The sequence below is a fragment of the Argiope bruennichi genome, chromosome 6 (genome assembly GCF_947563725.1).
Source record: "Argiope bruennichi chromosome 6, qqArgBrue1.1, whole genome shotgun sequence".
In the NCBI taxonomy this organism is placed as follows: domain Eukaryota; kingdom Metazoa; phylum Arthropoda; class Arachnida; order Araneae; family Araneidae; genus Argiope; species Argiope bruennichi.
The window spans coordinates 130195823-130220967 of NC_079156.1; the positions used below are offsets into that span (position 1 = coordinate 130195823).

The 25145-nt window shown below is 33.2% G+C and overlaps 1 protein-coding gene across 3 annotated transcripts; it reads right to left on the reverse strand.

Moving 5' to 3' along the window:
• Window positions 1-1216: 1216 nt before the first annotated feature.
• Window positions 1217-21956, reverse strand: LOC129972566 (nucleoside hydrolase-like). Of its 3 annotated transcripts, none has more exons than XM_056086748.1 (5): window positions 21648-21956; window positions 13940-14148; window positions 11737-12025; window positions 8036-8172; window positions 1217-1660 (listed from the first exon to the last, which is right to left on the reverse strand). In XM_056086748.1, exons 2-5 carry the CDS (start codon window positions 14144-14146, stop codon window positions 1334-1336), a joined length of 960 nt encoding a protein of 319 aa, XP_055942723.1. In that variant the 5' UTR covers window positions 14147-14148; window positions 21648-21956; the 3' UTR covers window positions 1217-1333. The 3 variants fall into 3 exon arrangements, with proteins under 3 accessions (XP_055942723.1, XP_055942725.1, XP_055942724.1); XM_056086750.1 differs by lacking the exon at window positions 21648-21956 and adding an exon at window positions 18776-18861; XM_056086749.1 differs by lacking the exon at window positions 21648-21956 and adding an exon at window positions 18670-18808.
• Window positions 21957-25145: the final 3189 nt, after the last annotated feature.

Genomic DNA, 25145 nt, shown 5'->3' on the forward strand with positions numbered 1-25145 from the left:
GGTTCTCATAGGTTTGCAATAAGTACACGGAAAAGCTGGAGTCAATGACCCAGGTGCGAACAGCCAAGTTGCATGCGCCAGCGAATATAGACTCTGTGATATAATCGTAATCAGATCTATGAAAGGTGGCCGTACCTGTCCTTAGAACTCTTAGAGAAAATCACTCGCATATGACCATCAAAAGATCCTATGTTGCCAATATTGCGAACCTCCTCTGGAATTTCCCTCTCCAAACTTCTGAACCGCACTGACGGAAGCACAGTTAGCCCACGGCGTCGGATTTAGCTTACACTAGACTTGCATATACGACAATCTTTAGTGGAATCGGATTTCAGATTTAAAAGCCTTTGGTCCAGAAGTTGAAATCTTACTTCTAAGTCACTGAAATCGTGATGGGTCTTGCGTATCTTCAGACATTCCTGTTAGTTTATTTTTTTTAACAATGATATTCAAATTAAGTTATTAGCGTTTGTATAGCTGGGATACTATCATGTTAAATCTTCAAATGAGTATTTTCCAATCTAAGTTAAAAGTTCGGAGCTCTTATCAATTTTATCCTCAATCTCTGTTGATGGAAAATAGCATCCTTTTCCATTATTCGTTTTGCAGATCCATTGGATTTATGAAGTTTAATGTTCCTAAGTTCTAAGTGTTTGACATGTTATCATTTATTAATCTGGCATCCAATTTAAATTTATTTTTAATCAAAACCTGCAGTGTCTTTTCCGTCTATGCCACTGTTTTCAAACAATTTCATAATCTCTACATCTTTCTGATGGAAAAAAATCATCACGTTGGTATGGCATTTCTATAATTATAAATAAAATAATTTCAATCGTAGACTTGTAATTTTTTTTTGTAAAAATTGCCTGCAATTGACATCTTACAAATTTTCTTAGTCAACCCCTTCGCTTCTAGTGACGAGTCTGACTTACGCATCAAATTACTTAATTTTTATTTTTTGATCTTCAATTAAGTGAAAGTATTAAGTAATTTAAAATTCAATTTAAAAAAGTATTAAATAATTGAGAATGGCACATCCTTAAAAAAAGCGTCATTATCTTGAATGCCCTTACATTATTATTGCAATTGTCCCAAATAGGATGTGCCATCTAATTAGGAAGTTCAGTGAGTTCGTACGTCACGGTGTTAAGTAAAATATCCTCAAAAGAGATTGCGTCTTCTAATTATGTAGTACAGGAAACTGAACAGTCACTTGGTTACAAAACAATTTATAAACAATTTTTCTATCGTGATTACATACAAAAAATAATATTAATACCATCTATAAGCAACACAGCACATACTTTCGCAAGGACTTAGCACTTAGCACTTAATTTTGCTGCACCATTTCATTCCGCAGACGATTTAGGATTTTCTCGTCCAACTTTTCGACGATATCGATTTGACTCCTTGACGGACGGGGTTTTTGACAAACCACCATCCCTCTTGTCAGTGTCCCAGAACACTCGACGGATGCACAGGTGCGCCGACTGCCCGTCACACATTCAGGACGCAGTGCCACAGCCACTGCTAGCAGATCACAGTCCAGGAATTGACCGTATCCGTCCCTCACGCAGATTTCCTTGACAATGTTTGTGGCCCCTTTAAGGAGGCGGGCTCTGTCGGTAGGTGTTTCCAGCAAGGCGTTAAACTCCTCCTACAAAAATTGCAACAAATCACGATGTGAAGTATAGACAAAATATTGCAATCGTCAAAAAAAAAAAAAAAAAAAAAAAAAAACGGACTTGAAATTTTGACAAATTTACGTTTTAGACCTCCCTGAATTCGAAATCACATTTTTGAAATATACTTGTCTGTGATAAAGATAATTAAAAAATGCTTTGAGGTAGATGGATAAAATTTGGCATAGGATCTTTACACCAAATTTGTATATTTGCATCATATTTTAAGCAAAATCTATTCGTGGTAAGCCTAACTGTTCAGCTGCTCGAATTTAAATTAACACGGCATTTACAAGGAAAAAAAAAACATGGATAAAATTTAGTACACAGATTTAACACCTATAGTATAGACACCTATCAAATTTTAAGCCAAATCCAAGAAGAAGCTGAATGACTGTTGGCCTGTATTTTCTGTCGCGATAACTCAAAAACGTAATGATTTAAACATATCAAATTTGGTATATAATTTTTTTGACTGCAATAATAGGTCTTTGTTAAATTTTGGTTTCAATCAGTTAGTGAAAACGCATCTAAAAGACAAATTCGGTTTCTGTATACTATTAACCGCATGTCAGGGATCAATCGGAGAAAAAAAAACACTCGCCAAGGATTAGACAACAGATTCTGTAAAAATGCTAAATTCATGCCAAATTTTAATATTGCTTAACTGTCATACGCATTCCTTACCAAGGGCCATAATTTTTTAAGGAATGGGATAGGGGATAATATCTTTATTAGAAAGCATGCGAAAAAGTTTCGGGGAGAAAGCTCTCGCTATTTAGTTATAGATTAATGTTAAGTTAGATCAATGGTATTTTTAAAATTATGCAAATGTTATTCATTGTTACGGAAAAATCCGTCCGGTGGACGTTCGTTGAAATGTTCGACTCAGTATCAGAGCTAATCTACATGAAACATAGATAACAAAACAGCTCTTGCAAAAGCGAACAGTACACAAGTAGCAAATTGTTATTTAACAGCTGCAAAAAACGCTCAGACAGAACTTGCTGAAGAATAATAGTCTAAAGAGAAAATTCTATTATATTCTCGACTCAACAATTGACTGGTTGGTTTTTACAGCTCCCGTGATACGGCACGAAGTTTTGAGAAGAAACTTCGAAATTCGAGTCCTAACGGAGGTATCGCTAAAATTCTTGAATGTTCGGGAACCTGCATTTTTATCTTAAAGTCTCCAAATGATGGCTGCGTTTGTCGCCGTGACTATGAGTCATTAACTTGGTATCCATTCAGCAAGCATTACAATGTACTTGTAAAACTTTCTTCCCTGCCATGAAATTAATTGCATAGAAAAACAATATTACAGATTCACAACACTATTTTGCGATGAATATCGTAATGCCGGATATTAGTCCAACTGCCGAGGGTGCCATTTGAAACAACTCTTAACGCTGGTCGGTATCATTTACAAATACAGTCATGCATCAAATATCAGACAAGAGAACTGTAGGATTGACAAAAGCACCGGATTACTACAAGTTCATTAAAACTCTGCATTTAGTTAGCAAAACTATTTACTATATTAAATATTATAAAATATACCAAATTACACAAAGTGTTATGTCATATAAAGCCTACTGTCTGAGTTATATCTAGGTCATTGTGATCGCAGGCAGTGATTTTTCTGTCCTCCCCCCCCCCGGTCATTTGCTTTTCTGAAAATGCCTTGCTGTAGGAAAGGCGGAACTGGTGCTTTCATAGATATTAAGTCTATCCCTAGATATTAAGTCTAGGGATGACGAATATTTTACGAGCGGTTATTACGTAACCAATATCAAAAAGTCACAAATACAAGTGATCAATACTTTTCAAAGAGGGGTGTGATTCAAATTCTTGATACGATCTTACTGGTGATATTTCGATTACAGGTTTTGGATCACGATAGAAAGTAACAATCGATACGATATCACTGAAATTTACCGGAGCGGTGACTTCGCTGGAAAGTAACAATCGATACGATCTGTCCAATGGAAGCTCTCGAACATAACATAAAAGGAGAAATCTGTGAACGGATTGAAAAGTGAACGGACCAGTTATTGGAATCATCGTATCACTGAATTGCATATCACTGAAATTTATCGGAGCGGTGACTTCACTGGAAAGTGTGAAGTCGCACTTCCACTTCATGAGAGTAACCGGTCTTACTGGTATTCGTATGTGTTGATGCACTGTTCCCTACAAATCGTTCTTAATTGCTTGTGATTTGACTTTGCATATATTCCATTTACTGCTGGTGCCATCTATTGGTAGAATATAGAACTAAAGTAAACAATTTAAAGAAATGACATTTATATTTAATTCCAATTTTTCAGAAAATGGTTTGCTCCAATACAAAAATTAAATAAAGAGTTTTGAAAAAAAATCAAATTTAAGAAGTAAACTCAAATAGATAAATTAATTCAATCACACGTTACTTAAATTAGTAAATTAAGTATTAATTACAATGAATAAATTTTATATTTAATATTAAATAATAATTTTATATTTAATATTAAATAATAATTTTTAATTAATAATATGATTGAAATAACAGATATTTGGAACAAATATTTAAAAATAACAATAGCAAAATTATTTGTTATTCAAAAAATCGTGGATTATGCATCTCTAATTAAGTCTACTGTAAAACAATCTTTTTAGGAGACATCACAATCATCTGTCAAACGTCATGGTACTACTGCCTTATTTCACATTCTTTTCTCGTTGTAAAATTCAAAATCGATTATAAAAATAGAGGGGTAGTGCACATTTGATACCTGTCACATGACTACGAATTGAATGTATTGTTTTAAGTTCCATTGCAAAATACATTCGTTGCCGTGATTTGTGTCTATGATTCGGACCACTATCTAATAAGATGTTTACTTTTGATATCTCTTAATTGAAGTAGAGAACAGAATATGTAATTAGATAGTAGGCATGAATCATAAGCGATTCATAGTGTGAACAACGAGAAGAAACGTGGAGATATAAACTAAATATTGGCGTGTTCTACTCGTATCAAATCCTACTTTGAATGCGAATATTTGCTGCCATCTAAATATGAGTAATAGGGCAATCAACGTGTTAATATTTAACACATACTTGAAAAAAAGTTCAGTATTAATTTTTTTTTTTCATCTCTTTTGCTTACAATAGGAAAATTTAATTCTGATCATGCGTATTACGGTTGATTTCTCTTCAAAAAAATATTGTCACGAGTGACAAAACAAAAAGCACACAATCACTACGGATATTTTAATACCTGTAATGTTTTTCAATTAAATATTTTCCATTGTCGTGCTAATTTTCTGATGTGGATACGCCATTACATGCTCCTTTGTTGTACGACGACTGTTGAGACAAATGCGAATAAGAACTAGGTTTCGTGTGTCGTATTAATTTTCTTATGCGAATACGCCATTACATGCTCCATTGTTGTACAACGACTGTAGAGGCAAATGCGAATAAGAACTATGTTTCGTCTGTCTTGCTAATTTTCTGATGCGGGTGCGCCATTACATGCTCCTCTGTTGTACGAAGACTGTTGAGACAAATGCTAATAAGAACTATGTTTCGTCTGCCGTGCTAATTTTCTAATGTAGGTACGCCACTACATGCTCTTCTGTTGTACGGCTATTGAGACAAATGCGAATAAGAATTTGTTTCGTCTGTCTTGCTAATTTTCTGATTTAGATATGCCATTACATGTTCCTTTGTCGTACGACGACTGTTGAGACAAATGCGAATAAGAACTATGTTTTGTCTGTCTTGCTAATTTTCTGATGTAGATATGCCGTTACATGCTCCTTTGTTGTACGACGACTGTTGAGACAAATGCGAATAAGAACTAGGTTTCGTGTGTCGTATTAATTTTCTTATGCGAATACGCCATTACATGCTCCATTGTTGTACAACGACTGTAGAGGCAAATGCGAATAAGAACTATGTTTCGTCTGTCTTGCTAATTTTCTGATGCGGGTGCGCCATTACATGCTCCTCTGTTGTACGAAGACTGTTGAGACAAATGCTAATAAGAACTATGTTTTGTCTGTCTTGCTAATTTTCTAATGTGGGTTCGCCACTACATGCTCTTCTGTTGTAAGGCTATTGAGACAAATGCGAATAAGAATTTGTTTCGTCTGTCTTGCTAATTTTCTGATGTAGATATGCCATTACATGTTCCTTTGTCGTACGACGACTGTTGAGACAAATGCGAATAAGAACTATGTTTTGTCTGTCTTGCTAATTTTCTGATGTAGATATGCCATTACATGCTCCTTTGTTGTACGACGACTGTTGAGACAAATGCGAATAAGAACTATGTTTTGTCTGTCTTGCTAATTTTCTGATGTAGATATGCCATTACATGCTCCTTTGTTGTACGACGACTGTTGAGATAAATGCATAGGGAAACAATTTGCCTTTTGCAAAGCCATTTTCAGAATGAAATAGACGAGAGATAACAGGATTTGGAAATATTGTTTTTAGAATCTTCTTTAATAAATTGTGTGGAACAGAGCAGAAACATTCATAAACAGTGAAAAAATTAACAGGGAATATTTTGAAAAACCAGAAATTTGCAGTCCATTTATTTGACATTCCCACTGCAGAATAAAATGAATGCCTGAAAAATGCCATGTATTGGAGGGGAAGATATGCGTAATGGAACGTTACAGTAAAAATTATAATATATTTATTCCCGAAGGTATGTGATGCTATAGCAACGGACAATAGAAAAATAATTTCGTGGGTAATCCGAAAATAACAGATAAGAAACGGGAAAATACGTTGGAGCTATTTTTATGCACAATACAAAACTTTTATAATTTATTTTTTTCTCAAATAAAAGAAATAAATCAGGCAACTGCTTGTTTTGGCTTTTTTGTTTTAAAATATCTCTGTTTCCAAACGATAATTTTTCAGAATTTTGATCACAGTAGATAAAGAATAATCCTCCCTCCAACAATCGAGAGTTTATGGCATAATTACTGATGCTCATCACTTAAATGATGGAAGTAAGGTAAGTAATATTGAAAAATTATTCTATTATTGAGACTGCGTTTCAGTAATACTTACCATTTAAACATGACATAACGGAAATTTCTTTTATATTTATCTAAAAACGTAATCAACAATTCTTTTTCCATCTTCGAGCTATGATAAACAAAATTTATTATAAATCACGATTAAAATTGATTGCCATAGGAAAGCTATGTATTGTTACGAATCTGTAATGAGGCTTTTCAGCTCGGTTAGTTCCATCGTAGGAAAGACCGTTTTACGACTAGCTCTGTAGGATGCTGATCGGATACCGGATCACTGACCCAGGGCATAGCGAACATTTGGCGATAGAACCAGTAGGAGTGATATATGCTCGATTGTTCGAGAAACTTCTTTCCTCTGCTCCGATAGTTTTAAGCGGCCTTAATCCAAGCTGAAGACAGTCATCTAGTAGTATAGAGTCGTATAGCGAGTCAACGGCGAATAGTTGGATCAGTCCAGCGAAGCGCAAGCTGGAGTGGAGCTCAAGCGATTGCTGAATTCAAGTGTGTACTGAATCCTTGAGTTTATTATAGAAACAGCATCGTGTGAGGAGTAGCCAGTCGTATAGTAGTAAGTCGGTAATTGGATACAGCTAAAGAAAGGAGACAATGGAGAATAGCAGGTGTTTGGAGAGACCATGGAGAATAGCAACGTAGTTCTCCTTCTCCTGCTGAATTTTGTCAGATCGTTTTGTATGCTCTAGTTGTTGTTAGTTACCGATTGTTCTGAGTGTGCTGCTGTATATAGCTTGTGTACGTCCTCCGCTGTGTTTTATCGTGTGCGTATACGTATCTTCGTGTTAATAAACATCGTTATTTGTTATTGAGGTCTGTTGTTGAGCGTATTACACCATATACCCCATATAGGCGAGCCTGTTGACTTGTGGAGGGAGTTCCGTAATAATTTTTACTTTTACACCACTTAATACTGTTTATAACAGTAAATTATTGATAGTAATTTTTTCATTTGAACTTTAAATAACCAAATAAAAAATTTTCATACGAAATTGAAGAACACGAACTTTAGTTTATGCTATATCTCCATATTCTTAACCTGTTAACTGGGTAATAAACCTACATTCAACTCCTTCTGCATTGAAATATTTCGTCATACCCAATTAACAGGTTAAAAAACGAAGTAATACGTGTGTCCCCATTCAATAGTGATGCGGTCCTTCGTAATATTTTATGTATTTTCAATTCGAACTGTCGTAGATTGAGGACACATTTCCATGACAGAAATATTCAGCTTTCACTTCAGCCTTGTCTCGGCTATCTCGGAAGCAAACAACAAGCAAAGGATCTCACCCAATCTATTCCATATTCCAGGGTCGTCTCCCAAGGCACCATCTGTACAGGGCACTGGGCTTCTGATAACACGATGTGGGCAGCCTCAGGATCGCAGTAGAAATTGAATTCGGCGCATTCGGTTGTGTTGCCGACACCTGAAACAGGAGAGAAATAATTAATTCTCTAGATTTGTGCCTTTCCAACTACACAGATCATTAATAGCTTAAAGGTGTGATTACACTCGATTTTTATAAAAAATTGTCCCGATTATTCTATATAAGAGCATAAAATGAATTGAGGAATCGCAAATTTCTTCTTTTCCAAACATGTATGTTTTAAACGAGATTTTCTTAATAACAACAGACGATTTCAATATATGTTGCTATAGCAACCATGATAACTTGTTTAAAGTTTAAATAAATGTTTGGCATTGTTTTATTCCTCATGTGTTATATATTGGCAAGCATATTAACTCTTATGTTTATTTTGTATAGTATTCCATACATACAACTTTATAAAAATATACTACCGCTATAAAATAAAATTATATATAAAATATAAAATATTAAAAAATATATAAAATATAAAATATTAAAAAATATATAAAATATAAAATAAGGTACCTATATACATTTTTTATTTTATTTTCTTCAAAAAAAGAATCCTGCCACGATAAGGGTTGAGGGAATACAGAGTAGTTTGTGGAGTTTGGACAATGAAAGATTATTGAATTTCTAATGAATGCATTTTCCCCGAAAGGAGTCCCCAATTAGATAATAACACTCTAATGAAGTCTCAAGAATGTGAATTACAAAAGATATTTTAAAATTGTGGCAAAGCAGTTGAAAATGGGACTAATAATAAAGTTGCTCTCGAAAGAGTTGAATTAGAGAGAGAAAATCCACCAATCCTTGACTTTAAATAATCAATTGATAACAGATATAGTATAATACTGTAAACTTCTGGGGAAGTTGAAGCAGCATATCGATCCAAAAGAAATTCCATTTTGATCCACAAGGCTCTTCTCCAGACAATGCAAGATTCCACACAGCTACTTTAACTCAAGAGAAATACAGAAACTTTATGAAACAACAATCTGACATCTTGTTTGTAGATCAGATTTATGATCAAGGGATATAAGCTTGGTTAATAAGTTATGGATTTTTTTTTGGTCATTTTAACTAGTAATATTTAAGAAGAAATCTTTAAAAAAAATCTCGTTTAGATTTGATCCATCCTTATATTTTAATGTTATGAATAAAACGGAAATCCATGGCTGAAGAAATTATTCCAATGGTCCCTGTAACATCTAAAATTATTTCAAAAATTTCTTTTATCACTTGAGGGTACGATGTTGTTTTGGGAATGGTATTTGTGATCTTGAATAGAATTGTTCATATTAAAAAATAAAACCCATGGGTTGCTGGTGAGTATGGACTGTAAGCATTAGAACAGTAGAAAACGTTAAATATCAGGGGAAAAAACTTATTCATCCATTTGAATTTAGATTCTTAATTACAATCATCCGATTTTAACTCTAATTGTACAATTGGACACACTTCCACATAAAGACTATGAGAAAAAATTCCGTTTACTTATTTCAAAATATGTTATATGATCCGATTAACCAATGCACTTCGTGTGATGGACTTCGGTTTAAAATTCTAACTTTCAGCAATAAAATTTATATTGCGAAACAAAAATAATCTCAAATGATAACTTAAAATTAGTGACAGCAAACTTCATTCTATTCCTACTATTAGTTCCCCTATACATATTTATATATCCTGTTCAAATTTTCAATCATTAATAAAATACCTTTTATTCATCTTCTGAAGTTCAAATACAATTTTTTTTGAACTTGTAGTGGATGACACTTGATATTAATGCAGTTTTTTCAAATATTAATTCATTAATAAATAAATAATAAACTAAACAAAATGGATTAAGAATAGAACCAATATCAGCGCAATTCCCCGCCAAACGCAGCTCGGTACTGCTGTGTAAAAAATGCTATCATTAATACTATCATGGGCATCAACAGGGCATGACATGGGCATCAACATATATATATATATATATATCATGAGTTTTAGTATCCACCAGAAAAAATAAAACTAAATCCGGGTGAGACATCGTCGTTGCATTACGCCTCCACAGCTCGTTCCAAAGATTACTCTTTAATATGTAGTATTATTTTATGTGAAGCAGAATGCAGTTTGAAGCCAGTGAAGATACTTTTTAGTTTTAATTTCGTTTTATTCTATTCCGAGTGGCTGGCATGATTATTTACAAGAAGGCGCGGACAAGGCAACGTCCGCCACATCACGGCACAAAGCAGAAGTAGAAAAAAAGAGAAATAAATTGTCCCTCGTCTTATATAACCTGAGATTTTGATAGGGGAAATATTTCTCCATAGTGCTAATATATTAATAGGATTCTAATAGGGATTTCTGACGCATGTCAATCACATGTAAGGAAACACAGGGATCTTTTAAAAAGAATGTGCTTACTGGACATTTTTTACCCTTTCACGCGGAGCGTGTGAATGTGTCGGGGTTTAGCCGATTCAGCAATTTTATATTTGAATTAATTAATTATTAATTAATTTTTTATCTTGAATTAATTAAGTAGAGAAAATGGAAATTGGATCACGAAATAAGAGAATATTTTAGAACGAAGTTACTATGGGCTAAATTAAGATAAAATCTTGGAAATTAATTAAATTGAAATTAAGAGTTTAAAATATCATTATATACATTATTGCGTGTGTATGTGTGTGTGTGTGTGTGTGTGTAATCGTCATATGATGATCACTCATTTCTCTAACTCAATGATGCATTTAACATCACTTAAGCAATCGACTTTTTACTATCAGTAGACATTATCACAGAACTGATATCACATTTACTTACTCAGAAGGCGGCATGATTTGAATACAAAGAAATAAGGGACGAATTAATTAATTTGAATAAAATGGCTAAATTAATTTGAACGAAATGAATACTTTTAAACATGATCTACTCTGATAATATTTGAGTAAATCTATTTTTTTTTTCTTTCTAAAAATGATAATGTGGGTTTTGAGGATTAAAATTATATATATATATATATATATATATATATATATATATATATATATATATATATATATATATATATATATATATATATATATATATATATATTTCTTTAAAATATATTTTCAGCTGGTTAATTATACTTAGATGCAAAACACATAGCAGTTACCATCAATAAACAGTGCGGAACTGTCAAATTCAAAATACATAACAGTGAAATGATCAATAAAAGGAATTCGCGTATAATTTTAAAGCTGTGCATTCATGAGCACGCCACGCAAATCTGTTTAAGCTTCGCAAAAACCAAGCGCACATGTAGAAACCGGTCAGCCTTGGCTTGACGTAGCACAGGAGGCTGGATATTCAATCTTCTAAATTTCTATCGCTCCACTCTATTTGGAAAGGGCTCTGGTCGGTCAGTAAATGTGCATAGTGAGGGAGAAATTAAGTTGCATGAAATTGTGCTGTAGTGCTTTCTAACAAGGCTTTCATCGAGAAGCTGAATTGAAGTAAGCATGGTTTTACTGCTAATATTACCAGAAAATACATGGACTGAAAAATTGTATGTTTTGGAATGATTTAACCATGCACTTTCAGTTGACGCAGTTCAGAAACGACGGACCTAAGTAATAAACTTGCCTTTGTAATTTCCCCCCAGAAAGACGATTCTTTCAAGTCGTGCAGTGAAGCCTGGGTCGAGTCTGTGAGCTAGGGCTACATTAGTCAGAGGCCCCAGAGCGGCCAATGTGAAAGGGCCGTGGATGCGGGACAATTCCACTAGGGCTGCTGGTGCTGGCAGTTCTTCCAAACGCCTCTGTCCCGTGGAGAAGAGGTGTGCACAATCGCCAAAACCATCTGAGCCGTGGACAATCTCTGGAGTATCTGGGTGCTTCAAGATGGGACCAGAACTGCCGCTGTATACCGGAATCTGAAAACAGAATAAGTACTTTATATTTTAATTCAAAGTCCAAATGATTGTGTTAGTTAGTATGTATTCTAATTATATGTTTGTTACCAGCAATTCATGGACCATCTGTTTTAAAAAGAATGCTTATACATTTTCAGATAAAATGTGGAAAATGAAGATTATTTGCTTTATACAGAATGCATATGAAGTTTTAGGTAAAGTATGAAAAATGAAGATTGTTTGCTTTTACAGAATGCTTTTGCATATTTGGACAAAGTATGACAAAAGGAGATTATTTGTTTTACACAGAATGCTTATGCAAATTTGGACAAAGTATGAAAAATGTAGATTATTTGCTTTACACAGAATACATATGCATTTTTGGGAAAAGTATGAAATACGTCATCCGTTGAATTTGAATATGTTATCCGTTGTTTCTCTTGGATTTGTATGTATTACCAGCGATGTATGGAAGCCGGCATTCTATAGAATACCTAGGAATTTTATAGAAGGTCGAAAACTGACTGGAAAAGTATGAAATGATTATCATTTCACACCCAAAAAGAATTTGGGAAATTTGTGAAATTCTAATAACATTTAATAATTCATTTACTTTTTCTTTGCGAGCATTTGCTGTTTCTGATTCTAAAATCACTGCATTCATTGAATTATAGAATTTCTTTTATCCCTAAGGGCACAAAATGTATATCAGGTACTGTCCTGCAATCGCGATGAAATTTGTGAATTCATTCTGGATAAATGAAATATTTTTATATCAAATCTTGATCTATCTTGATATTAAAATTTTAGATCGTTATTAAACTTTTGGCCAATTAGATCAACGATATAAAGTTTAACACAAGTTCTTGACTCTCTTCAACCTAGAAGACGTTGAATATCAAATGCGTCATGTTGTGGAAGTAAGGGAAAAGGTCGAAGGAGAACGCTCTCTCTGGTTGTTTATTGAATTCTGTGTGATTGCTGTAAAATATATATTCTCAGCTCCGGCGTTATTCATTGGCCGCGGTGGCCTGGTGGTAAGGTCTCGGCTTCGGAACCGGAGGGTTTCAGGTTCGTGACCCGATTCCACCGAAGAACCGTCGTGTAAGTGGGTCAGTTGCACGCTAAATCCGTCCTGACCAAACGTCCTCCCGCTGATGTGGTGTGGTGTGGAGAGGGGGGTGCCAGCTCAGGTGTCGTCCTCGTCATCTGACCGCGGTTCAAAATTACGAGGTCCGTCCCAAAATAGCCCTAGTGTTGCTTCAAACGGGACGTTAATATGACTAGACTAGACTAGACCGGCGTTATTCATTTCGATCGAATTAAAATCGAAATTCGGAGCACTGTAGGACAAAAGAAACATCTCACGAATATCAAAACAAATTACAATCAGAGGAATTATCACAATGAGAAGCACTCTTCATTCCCTCCCCTCGATTCGAAAACCCCCCATGTTTTTGCGCATGCTTCAGGATGCGTTTGTTTCAACGGAAAAGAGGTAAGAGGAAAGATGAAAAAAGTAGATGTTTACATTTAGCAATGAGGTGAACTCAGATTATTCTTGGAATTAGGAGACTTAATCCTTCGCACTCGAGAAGTGGCTCATGATCACCATTCAAGAGGGTGCTTCATTTTGACGCTTTATTTATTTTTCAATTTTGATAGTTTAAAATATCTATAGAATAGTAAAAAGATGTAAATTAACTTTTCGGGGAAATTCAACTTGAAACAATTATATATATTTATTTTTCTGAACAATAGACAAGCCCTTGTATTAGGTGAATAATTTTGCATCGAATTACTTTCCCTAGTGCCAAGGGTTAATAGCTGCTCATATTTCTACGTACCACCCTTTAGGGATGTACAATCATCGAAAAGCGCTTGTCTTGGAATCTTGAAAAGAACAATAATATAGACCTTCGTATTGTCACTCACATTTGTTTCTCTGCAAGCGTGCAACACTCTTAGAACATTTTGGCAGACATGTTCGACGGTTGTGTTCCCGAAGCAGCAAGTGATCGCCAAAAGATGGCGGGACTTCCGCCCCCATTGGCCCAAAGCAGCCATGATGGCCATCGCATCGTCGCTGCCGCAATCTGTGTCTATCACCAGGAGACCATGGGAGTCATTTTCTTGTGACATTTCTGCAGAAAGTAAATGTATATTGTTAGCATTTATAATAAATAATTTATTGTACATGGTAATTAAAGTTTTCCTAAAGGGAAAACCAAAGAAAATTCTTATATAATCCGAAACAACATTATATGATAATGCGCTAAGCTGATTCAGCCATCTTTATTGTATTTTTAAAACTAGCCGCCTTTAACAATTAGCTTGTTTTCCACCCGGAATTCTGGTTATTAAACTATTAAAACGGAATAAATTATCAAAATTTCACCTTGTCATTTTGTAAAACTGAAAAATGTGAATTAAAGGAAATCAATCAATAACAAATTACTATTCTGGCAAATTAAAATGTGTACAGGTGGTTATCAAAATAATGGTTGTTGTTGTTGCTGCTTATCCTCAAAAGATCTGACATATGTCAGATCAGCTCCAGTAAGTTGTTGACTGCCAAAAAAATCTATATTAATAAGCCGATAAGATCTTAAGTCTCCCTTAGAAAATCTGATGCTACCCAGAATGTGATCCGTTGAAGCGTTATGGTCACAGCATTTTTTACAAGTGGGATGGATTTTTTTTTTACCACTTTTAAAGGAAAGGCACTTAAGGTGGCCACTTTTTAGTCTAATCAAAGCAGTCTGGGCACCACGGTCACATTCGATTTCCAGCAGAGTGCCAGGGGATGTTCCCGTGTACGATTGGTGCGCAGGTGGAATACGCCATATTAAATGAGTTAAGATCTTTCAAATGAGTGTAGTTCTTGATATGTAAGCGAAGAGCCAGTGGCCGTTTCATTTCACTATACTCTTTGGCCAATCTATCAGTGACCTCATTACCACTAATATTTATGTGTAATGGAATCCATTGGAGGTGGACGTCGTGGTTCTGAGAGATCTTCCTCAATTTGAGCAGAATAGATACACTGGTTTCATCATTTGCAGAATACCACCCACTATGATGTTGTAGTATACTGCGACTGTCCGATAAAATCCATAGTTCCCTAAATCACAATAAAAAATAATGTAAACACCACAAACGAATACAAAATATCTTTATTAATAAGGCTTGGATTCACCTGGGAATCGGGTACAAGTGTTGTACAGAGTTTAAAGAAATATTACAATATTCTTTATGAAGGCATTGTAAAACTTCCGGGAGAGATGACGGTGTGGGATATCAATTCCGGATTGAACGCTCTAAAATAAACCATAAAAGTTCGATTGTACTGAGGTCGGTGTACTGCTGGCCAAGGTAAATGTTTCACATCATCCTCATGTTCGACGGATTGGCCGACAAAGGCATATTATATACAGTATTCATACAGAAATTACACAACAAAAATATTTCGCAGGCATAAATCTTTATTCAAGAGGCCTTAGAAGTCTGTATAGATGGCCTTATTTTCAATTATTTGCAGCTTTATATAACAAGTGTTATAAGAAATATTCAAATTCCATCATCAAATAGAGGCTTAACATAAGATCATGCACTTTCACCTTTGCTTTTTATTATGTTCATGTATAATTTTTACATGGTAGATGGTGTAGATTGACTGTATTATGTTTGCAGAAAGTATCTTTGTTTTTTAGAACAAATTAGGAAACCCAGCGGAAGTGGTCTGCCCAAAACTTTCTCGCATACTCTAATGAAGGTGTTATCTCAGAGAAAGTCTTGTATGATATTGGCCTACAATAGTTACGAATTATTAAACTTTGGCGTGCACTTAGCATTTTCACTGAATCTATAATGTCATCCTTGGTGAGTTATTTGGTGATTAGTCCCTGGAATGCAGTTAAAAGTATCGAAAATCGTATATGTGTTTTAGATGCGTTTTAGATATGTGTTTAGATACCCATTGAAAAAAATTACTCAAAACTACATGTGTAATTACAAAATCCCACATCATATTTGATATATTTAACTCGTTGCGTTTTTCAGCTATATATTTCTGAAAGTACAGACCGACAGACGGTAATTCCTTTTATAGATTTGGTTCAAAATTTGATGGGTGTCTACAATGTTAAATCTAAGTAAAAAAATTTATTTAACTATCTCTCTTCAATCTGTAGTTATCATATCATATATACGAATAACCGGACAGGCAGAATTCCTCTGAACGGATTTCGCTCAAAATTTGATAGAAATCTGCAAATTTGGTGCAAAGATCGTATACCAAATTTCATCCGTCTAGTTCAAAGCGCGTCTCTTAGTTGTCTTTGTTACGGTTCCACTCATGAAAGTCTAAAACGGGGTGATTCGTCCAAATTTCTAGTTCATTTTTTTTACACGATTACTGTACTTTGTACTACAAATACGAGAAAATAAAAAATAAAAAATCTAAAATATTTTGTAAAGAATTTATGATAAATGTACTAACGGAAAACTAGAAATATTCTCCATAAAAGTGCAGGTATTTAAATATAATTTTCAATCTTTTATTGTCTTACTAGAAATTCTTGTATTAACTTCAATTCTTCTGAAATAATTCTTACAGGTTAGGATTTTTCAAGACAGAAGCTTCTCATCAGCAGAGATCAACAAATACTTTAAAATTTGCATTCAGAAGTCCATAGAGTCACTACCGATGCCTTCAACGAATTTCAATAATTGAAGATTATTAGTAATTTTCTTAATCTCAGATGCAATCATTTGTTTCTCGAATCCATTCAGTCAATTCCATTTGTACTTTCGACAGTCTTGTTATTGCTAAAGCACTGAGTGTTTGTTCTTCGAGTCCCTAGGCAGAATTGTCTGATTTCTCAGATAGTTATTCTAGGCTTATATCCTTAAAAAGTACCTCAATTCATTCACCAAAATTTATCGAACGCCTAGCTTTTAAGGTGCACGCATTCACAAGATTAAACCAACTGGATAAGTTTCAAGTCGGTATTAGATCATCCGGCTATAGTCTGGAAAGAAGTTTGGAAAACATTACTTTAACTCTTGATGACGACAATGACTACTCCGAATCGTGCATCGAATTACTGAATTTTTACTTTGAAATCTGCAATTAAGTGAAAATATTAAGTAATTTAAAATTCAAAAAACACTTAAAACCGCTTCATGATCTAGAATGCTACTTATATTATTATAAGAATTAAGATAATAAAAAATGTCGCAGATAGGATATGCTATCTAATTAAGAAGTTACGTAAATTCGTAGGTCAAAGGGTTAATAGAAGAGGAAACTCAAAAAGAACAGTCTAGCAATAGATCATGTTTTGAAACAGCAAATCATTAAAAGACACTTCAAGCATTGATACAATACTGTTTTCAACCAAAAATCAGAGAGTAGACATCTTTATATCTAGATTGATCAGTAAAATGATTACAACATCAAGATTGTTGAATTGCTTCAAAATCTTCATAATATATATATATATATATATATTGAAATCTGCTATCGCAAATTTCAGGTACTCATGTGAGAACATTATTAATTTTTTTAAATCACGTAGTATCACCTCGAGGCATTTAATTTTTTTTCATGAAAAACCAGTTCAAACAGGTTTTAAACAATCACGTGACTATCAGATTTTGCATGTGTCAATATTTAGAAAAACGATGTTTTTTTTTTTTTTTCCCATCTCAAAATCATTTGTTCAAGCTCCAAAACTTTTTTTTTTTTCAAAGCAATCCCCCCCCCCGAAAATCCGGTTTAAACTGGTTTGGAATGATCACGTGACTACTGTATTGTGCAATCTTCAACTTTTAGAAAATCGATAGTTTTTTTTTTTCTTTTTTCAATCGCAAAATTGTACGACTTCAAAAAAAACTTTTTAACAGCTAAAAAAATTGAAAATTAAAAATTTTTTTAAAAAAATTATATTATATATATTTTTATGCATTTATTTTTTTTTAGCTCCAAAGTAGATTTTTATAAATCAGCAGTTCAATCAATGTTATATAATTTTTACATTTCTCTATTAGCACAAATCATTGTATGAAATAATATTAATTTCATTTGATAGTTGAATTATTTTTTAGCAACAGCTACAAAGTGATACTTCTCATAAAACAAAAACAGGCAAATGCTTTTTGCTTTGCCTTCTAGTTACAGATTCTCAGTTCCAGTACGCTTCCGCATTATATTATTTCTGTTTCTTTTTACATATTCAGATTTTAAAAATTAAAGCAAATTTTTGAACTACACAAACATTATTATACAGGAAACAGACAGTTTCGTTTTTTAATGATATTTTGATTTGACTTAAGAAAAGCTGTACGGAAATTAATTTTTTTCATGTAATTACTTCCCAGCATTATGTTTGATATAGAAAGGGTCTAATGGTTATTTTTCCAGGCATACATTTCTTTCTTTTTTTTTTTTTTTTTTTTTTTTTTAAGCAGGCATCTTTTATTTTCACAAGAATTTCAGTTTCTATTATATTTATATTTTTCGATCTTGCCAAACAGCATAAACATATTTCGAAACGGTAAAGTTTAAATACATTTCTTGTCAATAGTTTCAATAATACAACATTTAATATGAACCAGATGATCGCCAAAGGCGGCTAGTTATTATTAAATAAAATCTTTACCTTAAAAAAAATCAATTGCCTCTGTAACCTTGTTTCTTTTGTGAAGTAAACCAGTAACTTGTAAGTACATAAATTTATTTATTTCATAAATGTGAGTATAACTAACATTTTGGCAGTACAAATTCTTCGAAATTTTTTTACTGCTGATTCATGTCGTTTTCCGGGTATTTTCAAGATTATCGGCGATTGCCGGGATACCTAGTTCCTCAAATAATCCTAAAATGAAAAGAAAACTAATTTCAAATAGAAAGCTGATATCATCTTCATAATGTGGCTCTAAATTTTCAATAAGTGATTTAAAAACAATCGTACTGTTTTTTAATCGTTTATTGGTTTGATTTCTAAATACAATAATCTACGTTATTCTAAATATTATATATTAAAGCTTTTCTCTGTCTTTTAAATTTAAAGTCAAAACGTTCGTTACCTAACTTTTAAAGTAGCATTTCATTCATTATCAAAAAAGAAGCATAATCGATAAAAATCATCATGAATGGTCCCTCTGAAACTTTCTCGAGTACTTTCTAATAACTATATTATCATTCCCATAAAACTTCGGACATCAGGTTAGGTTGTAAATGCTTCGCATGGTATCGGTGAGTAATGGTATGAAATATAGATCTTTAACATGAATACAACGTAAGATCTACGGCGAATGGTCCTTGCCGTGCGGCTAATACACAAGTACCCGAAAATCGAATATGTGTTTTGGATGTCTTTATTTTTTCGAACAATTGAACAAACATTTGACATGGAACAGCAAATGTATACAACAGATCACATATCAAATTTCATTTATTTAAATAATTGCATTTTTGAGTTACTGCGTTTTACATACATGCGAAAGCACAAAACGACAGACGGTCCATTCCAGACTAGTATGATTTTGAATTTGATAGATATATTCACTTTCGATGTTAAACTTGTGAACCAAATTTTATCCATCTAGTTCTCTTCGTTTTGTAGCTATCGTGTTTATTGATATTTGGATATCTATTCTTCAGAACGGATTTCGTTTAAAATTTCATAGAAATCAATAAATTTAGTTTAAACATATGCTATACACTTTGACAGATTAGTTTGAAATTCTATAGGAATCTGCACTTTAAGTATTAAAACTGTGAACCAAAATTCACTTATGAAAGTTATTACAAGCAAAATATATTATATTGTTATACAAAGCAAAAGTACAGACTGAAAGACAGTCAATCTTTTGACTGATTTGATTGCAAATTTGATACAAACCTACATTTTTAGATGTAAAGTCTGGGTATCAAATATTATCTATCTAAGTATTCATGTTTTATAGTTATTGAGCTCAAGTAAGGATAACATAATAGCAGAACAGACAAAATTCCTCAGAAAGAATTTCGCTCAAAATTTAACAGACATTTAGAAATTTTACGTTAAGGCCAAACACTTAATTTCACTAATTTTTTTTTTTTTTTTTTTTTTTTTTTTTTTTTAAAGTTTCAAATTCACAGACAGAGCAACAGACATGATTCCAAAAAATTTTCGGGCTCACGGATGTCTGAAACGAAAAGCTTTATTAAAATTTGAATTTGATTATTTTATGATTGCAATACTCTCTGTTTGCATGCGAAAAAGTAATTATGAAATCTCTTACTCAATTTTTTAAAAATTTTTAATAATAATAAAATCAAATGTTTGTCTGCGTGTCCTTTGGCCTACTATCAAGCATACCGTTTGATCTAGAGTTGCCAAAAATTGGCACAAATGTACTTTAAAAAGAAGAAACGTGCACATCAGTGCTTTTTTTTTCTCAAATTTTTATTACAATTAAATTAATTAAAATCTAACAAAATTTGGGAGTTGTCTTTTCATCTATTAGTTTCGAAAATGTTATCGCCGAAAAATATTTCTTGCGTTACATTAAAATTTAAAAATATAATTTCAGTCGCTGCTTTTAAAAATTTTTATTAATAAATTTGTTAAAAGCAAAAGGAATTTTATTAAATTTCATTAATTTCTAAATAATTTTCAGCAATTCTTTCTATTGTTTCAAATTAATAAAGACTGTTTTCATTGTTTACATAAATATTAGGTGCATGTTTCTTTCTCATTTTTAAAGCTCAAAATTGAAGACTGTTTTTTTCCCATCATTTTTTCCCCCATCCACCATTTTTTTGTGAAATAGTAAAGAAATTTACTTTTTTTAAATCTCATTAATTTCTTTTTGTTGAATCTATAAATCAAGCCTTCTAAAATATAAGAAAACAGTCTGATCAACAGAATGATAATAGTTGTTAATAATTGATACCTTTTATCAAAATATCGGATAGCATGCTATTAGACATATAACACATTACATCATTTTAATAATACTAACATTTGAATATTTTGCACAAGTTATAAAAATGTGAAGTTGTTGTTGACAACGTGTAATTGAATGTTAGATGACGATTAACAATTACGTTATGTGACTTGGTGCTATTAGAAATGTTCATGTTCAAAATGAAAAAAAATAAGTACAAAGTTTCTGCGATTAGACTATAATTTTAAATGCCTCTCACGATTTATAGTTAAAAAATACTTTTTTAATTAAATGTCAAATTATGCATTAAACATTTAAATGAAACCTAGTCATTAATGCAAACGATTTCGAAATAAATGGCTGCTATCATTATTTTATTTTCTTTTTTTTTTCTTTTTGAGGAGAAAATCGTTTTTAAAATCATTTATAAGCTATAAATTAGAGAACTGAAAAAGTAAGTAAAAAATAATTGACTTTCTCAATTTTAAAACCAATTTGGAATTGTAAGAAGAAAAAACTCTCTCTCTCTCTCTCTCTTTTTTTTTTTTTTTGTATATTTGATATTTCTAGTAATATGAATAAGTATTTAAAAAAAAGGAAATTATGACTCAGCGGAGAAATGATTTTAAAATCTGATTGGTTTGTTTTTAAAATATCACCAAAAATATCCATGAAAGAAAAAGACACGAAATAAGATACTTGCCTCTGCCGCTTTATTCCTGCTTTCCGTCAAGTCAAATAGCTCTCTGGATATCCCTTTCGAAATTTGTCTCGCCTTATCGCTGAATTGCAGTCATTTAGATATCTTGCCCTATCTATTACATAACTCTTTTTTTCCTTGCGTTTTTTTTAAAGATAAACTCTGTGACGTCATCGATGCTGTTGGTAGAATGAATCAGTAGATTCATAGCCGAGAACGGAAGAAAAGTTTTTAACTAACTTTCTCGTATACGAGAAATAGAGGAAGTATTGTAATCGTCAAACATACCGAACTCGAGATTTTGACGAATCTCCACGTTTCAGACCTCCTTGAGTTCGAAAAACACATTTTTGGCATTATGCCAGTCTGTCCGTCTGTAACGAAAATAACTCAAAAATGCCTTGAGCTAAGAATTGAAGTTAAAGGAGGTTTATGATCTTAACACCAAATATGTAGATTTTTATCATATTTTGAACAAAATCCATTCAGAGGAAGTTTGTCTGTATGGCTCTTCGAATATAATTTGACATGATAACTACAAATCAAACAGAGCTAGATAGATAAGATTCGGTAAATAGATTTAACTTTTATTCTATAAACGCCTGTCAGACAAAAATCAACAATGAGTTGATTGTCTGTCCGTCTATTCTTTCAGAAACATGTAAATGCAATAATTTAAAAACGCATTGACTTAAATATATCAAATTCGGAATGCGATTTTTGTGACTGCAATAGTAGTTCTTCGTTAAATTTTGTTATCTAAAAAACTCAGTGATTTAAATATATCAAATTTGAAGTATAATTTTGGATTACAATGGCCAAATTTTTGTTTCAATCGGTTGGGAAAAATGCCTCTAAAACAGAAATTTTGCTTTTGGATACTATTAATTAGTCAGACAGTTTATTATATAATGATCACCCAATAGATTCAATGAAATTAACTAAATTTACCCCAAAATATTTCGTCGCTATTGTACATCAATACCACTCAAGGGGTTCTCTATATTACTCTAGGTCCACAGTTTTTTTGTGGGGGAAATGACATTAAATCTTTATTAGAGAGTATGCCAGAAAATTTAAGCGAGGCCACTCCCTATGGCTTGTTTTTCTGTAAAATGCATACAGACATGGTCTCTGATTGGATATTAATATTAATATTTGCAATATTTAGATACATATTTTCTAACACAAATTATCTTTTGTAGTCCACTAGAGGATCATACACACTTTAAAGCTCTTCCCATGCGCCTTTTACATTCCTTCATATCGCCCTTGAGATCATTTAGCCAACACATAAGCACCTCTAAAACCAGTCGTTATCAATCACCTCATGCCTAGCCAGTGCAGTGGTGGCATTCCATGCCATTATATTTTTTATCTCATCGATTTGAGTCAGTAATTCATGAGCAATTTCACGTCAGCTTCACTCTAATCACCTCAATAAAAGAGTGAGCCACAAACTCCTCCCCCACCCCCATTCACTTCTTCCAAACCTTTCCTGCCTCCTCTTCACGCACATTATAAATGACGAGCAGGAAATTCATATTAATTAGATATCCAACCTTCCCCTCCAGTTCATGCCCTTTCTGACAAATTTCTATATTGATGATCAGTTTGCGAGTGCCGCCAATCCATTGGCGTGGCGTAGAGTGAACGAGATTAGCCGGCATAAAGTCTTTGAGATTCCCTTTAGTTATCTGCTGATAATGTGCTAAGATATGGGACATCCATCCATTATGGATGAAGACCTTGGTGGCCTGGTGGTAAGGTCTCGGCTTCGTAACCGGAGGGTTTCAGGTTTGAGACCCAATTCCACCAAAGAACCGTCATGTAAGCGGGTTTGCTACACGTTAAATTCGACGGAGTTAAACGTCCTCCCACTGGTGTGGTGTGGAAGTTTAGAAAGGGGGTGCCAGTTCAGGTGCTGTCCTCGTCATCTAACCGTGGCTCAAAATGACGAAGTCCGTCCCAAAATAGCCCTAGTGCTGCTTTAAAACGAGACATTAATAAAATTAAACTGAACCATTATGGATGAGGTCATATCATGAGATTATTTGTCAGAAGACAACGCAGCGCATCCGATATGTTTCGATTAATTACTGAATAACTTTTAAACCTCTTGATGGAATAATTTCCTAATAGTATAAAAAATTTATTTTTGAAATGAATTTCTCTCTACATCTAAAAAATCTAATCTCGAATCTAAAAAATTCCTGAATTGTATAAGAATGTTCACAGAATTTTAGACAGATTCCTTATAGGAATAGTTCTCATGATACAATTTTGGAAAAACTTCGGTAGATCTTCACCAAGAACCATAAACTACCTTTATTTCCAAAACTATTCTTATTCCCACATAACGAACCTCCGCTGGGCACCTCTTAATTGAGGATGAGAAGCTTCCGGCTTAGTGGTTTGTTCTCGTACCCTGATTAGTACAGAAAAAGGTGGAGGTCTGCCTTATCCCATCGATGACAAGATGTACTTCCCAAGGGAAGGGTTGTACCGTGGTCGGTGATGGCCATTAGGATGGTCGGTGTAGTAAGTTTGTGATTGTTAGTATTTTATTATTCCCACATAACATGCATCGAATATTATAGTGTAGCTCTCTATTCCTGCTACACTTTGTAATATTTTCTTGGATACGATGTTCATATTAATATTGAATTGTCCTTGAAGACGTAATCGTGTACCTTTGGTTCATCAAGAAATTTTTAGTCTAAATGTATTGATATTACGTTTCTGTTATCAATAAACTGCAAAAAGACAAACCTTTGCCTTCAAGTTGTTTAAAAACCAGGCACCAATCTTCATTATTAAATTAATTATTGCGAATTACGAAATCATTAATTTTCAACATCCCTAGATGAATTTGGTTCAACATTTTGTAAGTATACAAATTTTAGATACTAAATCTATGCACCAAATTTTATCCATCTAGCTCTCTTTGATTTATAATTATCGTGTTAACTTATATTTGAACAACCGAACAAATAGATTTCCTTTGAATGTATTTCGTTAAAAATTTATGGAAAAGAAACAAATGAGATGTAAAGGCCTTATACCGAATTTCACCCCCCCCCAGTGTTCTGAAATGTGTATCACTGATATCTGAGATTCTTACTAGAACTAGCTTTCTCTTTATGATGCATGTAAATAAGTTGAATTTTATGCATCCCATGTATATGAAGTAAAACATTCTGTTATTTCATGTCTGCTAATAATGAAAGTGAAAATGTGTCTACCTTGTACTGGCACTTTGAAGGGAGGAACATTGCACCTAGATCTGTAATATTAGATCCTTCATTTCACGCATACATTTTAATTTTCCTCCAATTTATATTTTTTTATTCATTACGCAACAAAGGTGATATTTTAAATAGTTATATTTTCTACTAGTGGCCACTGGCAACCAGCTGGTTTGCCTGGAATATTAGTTATATTTAATTTCAGAAAAATAGCTTAGGTATAATTTCATGTTCATGGTTCCGCCAAATTGTT

Excerpts from the sequence above, each read along its gene's own strand:
- LOC129972566 (XM_056086748.1), bottom strand. The coding sequence starts at position 14,146 with ATGTCACAAGAAAATGACTCCCATGGTCTCCTGGTGATAGACACAGAT. Across the intron at positions 12,026-13,939 it reads ACGCTTGCAGAGAAACAAAT|ATTCCGGTATACAGCGGCAG; the intron begins GTGAGTGACAAT and ends TTCTGTTTTCAG. Across the intron at positions 8,173-11,736 it reads TCTGGGGGGAAATTACAAAG|GTGTCGGCAACACAACCGAA; the intron begins GCAAGTTTATTA and ends CTCCTGTTTCAG.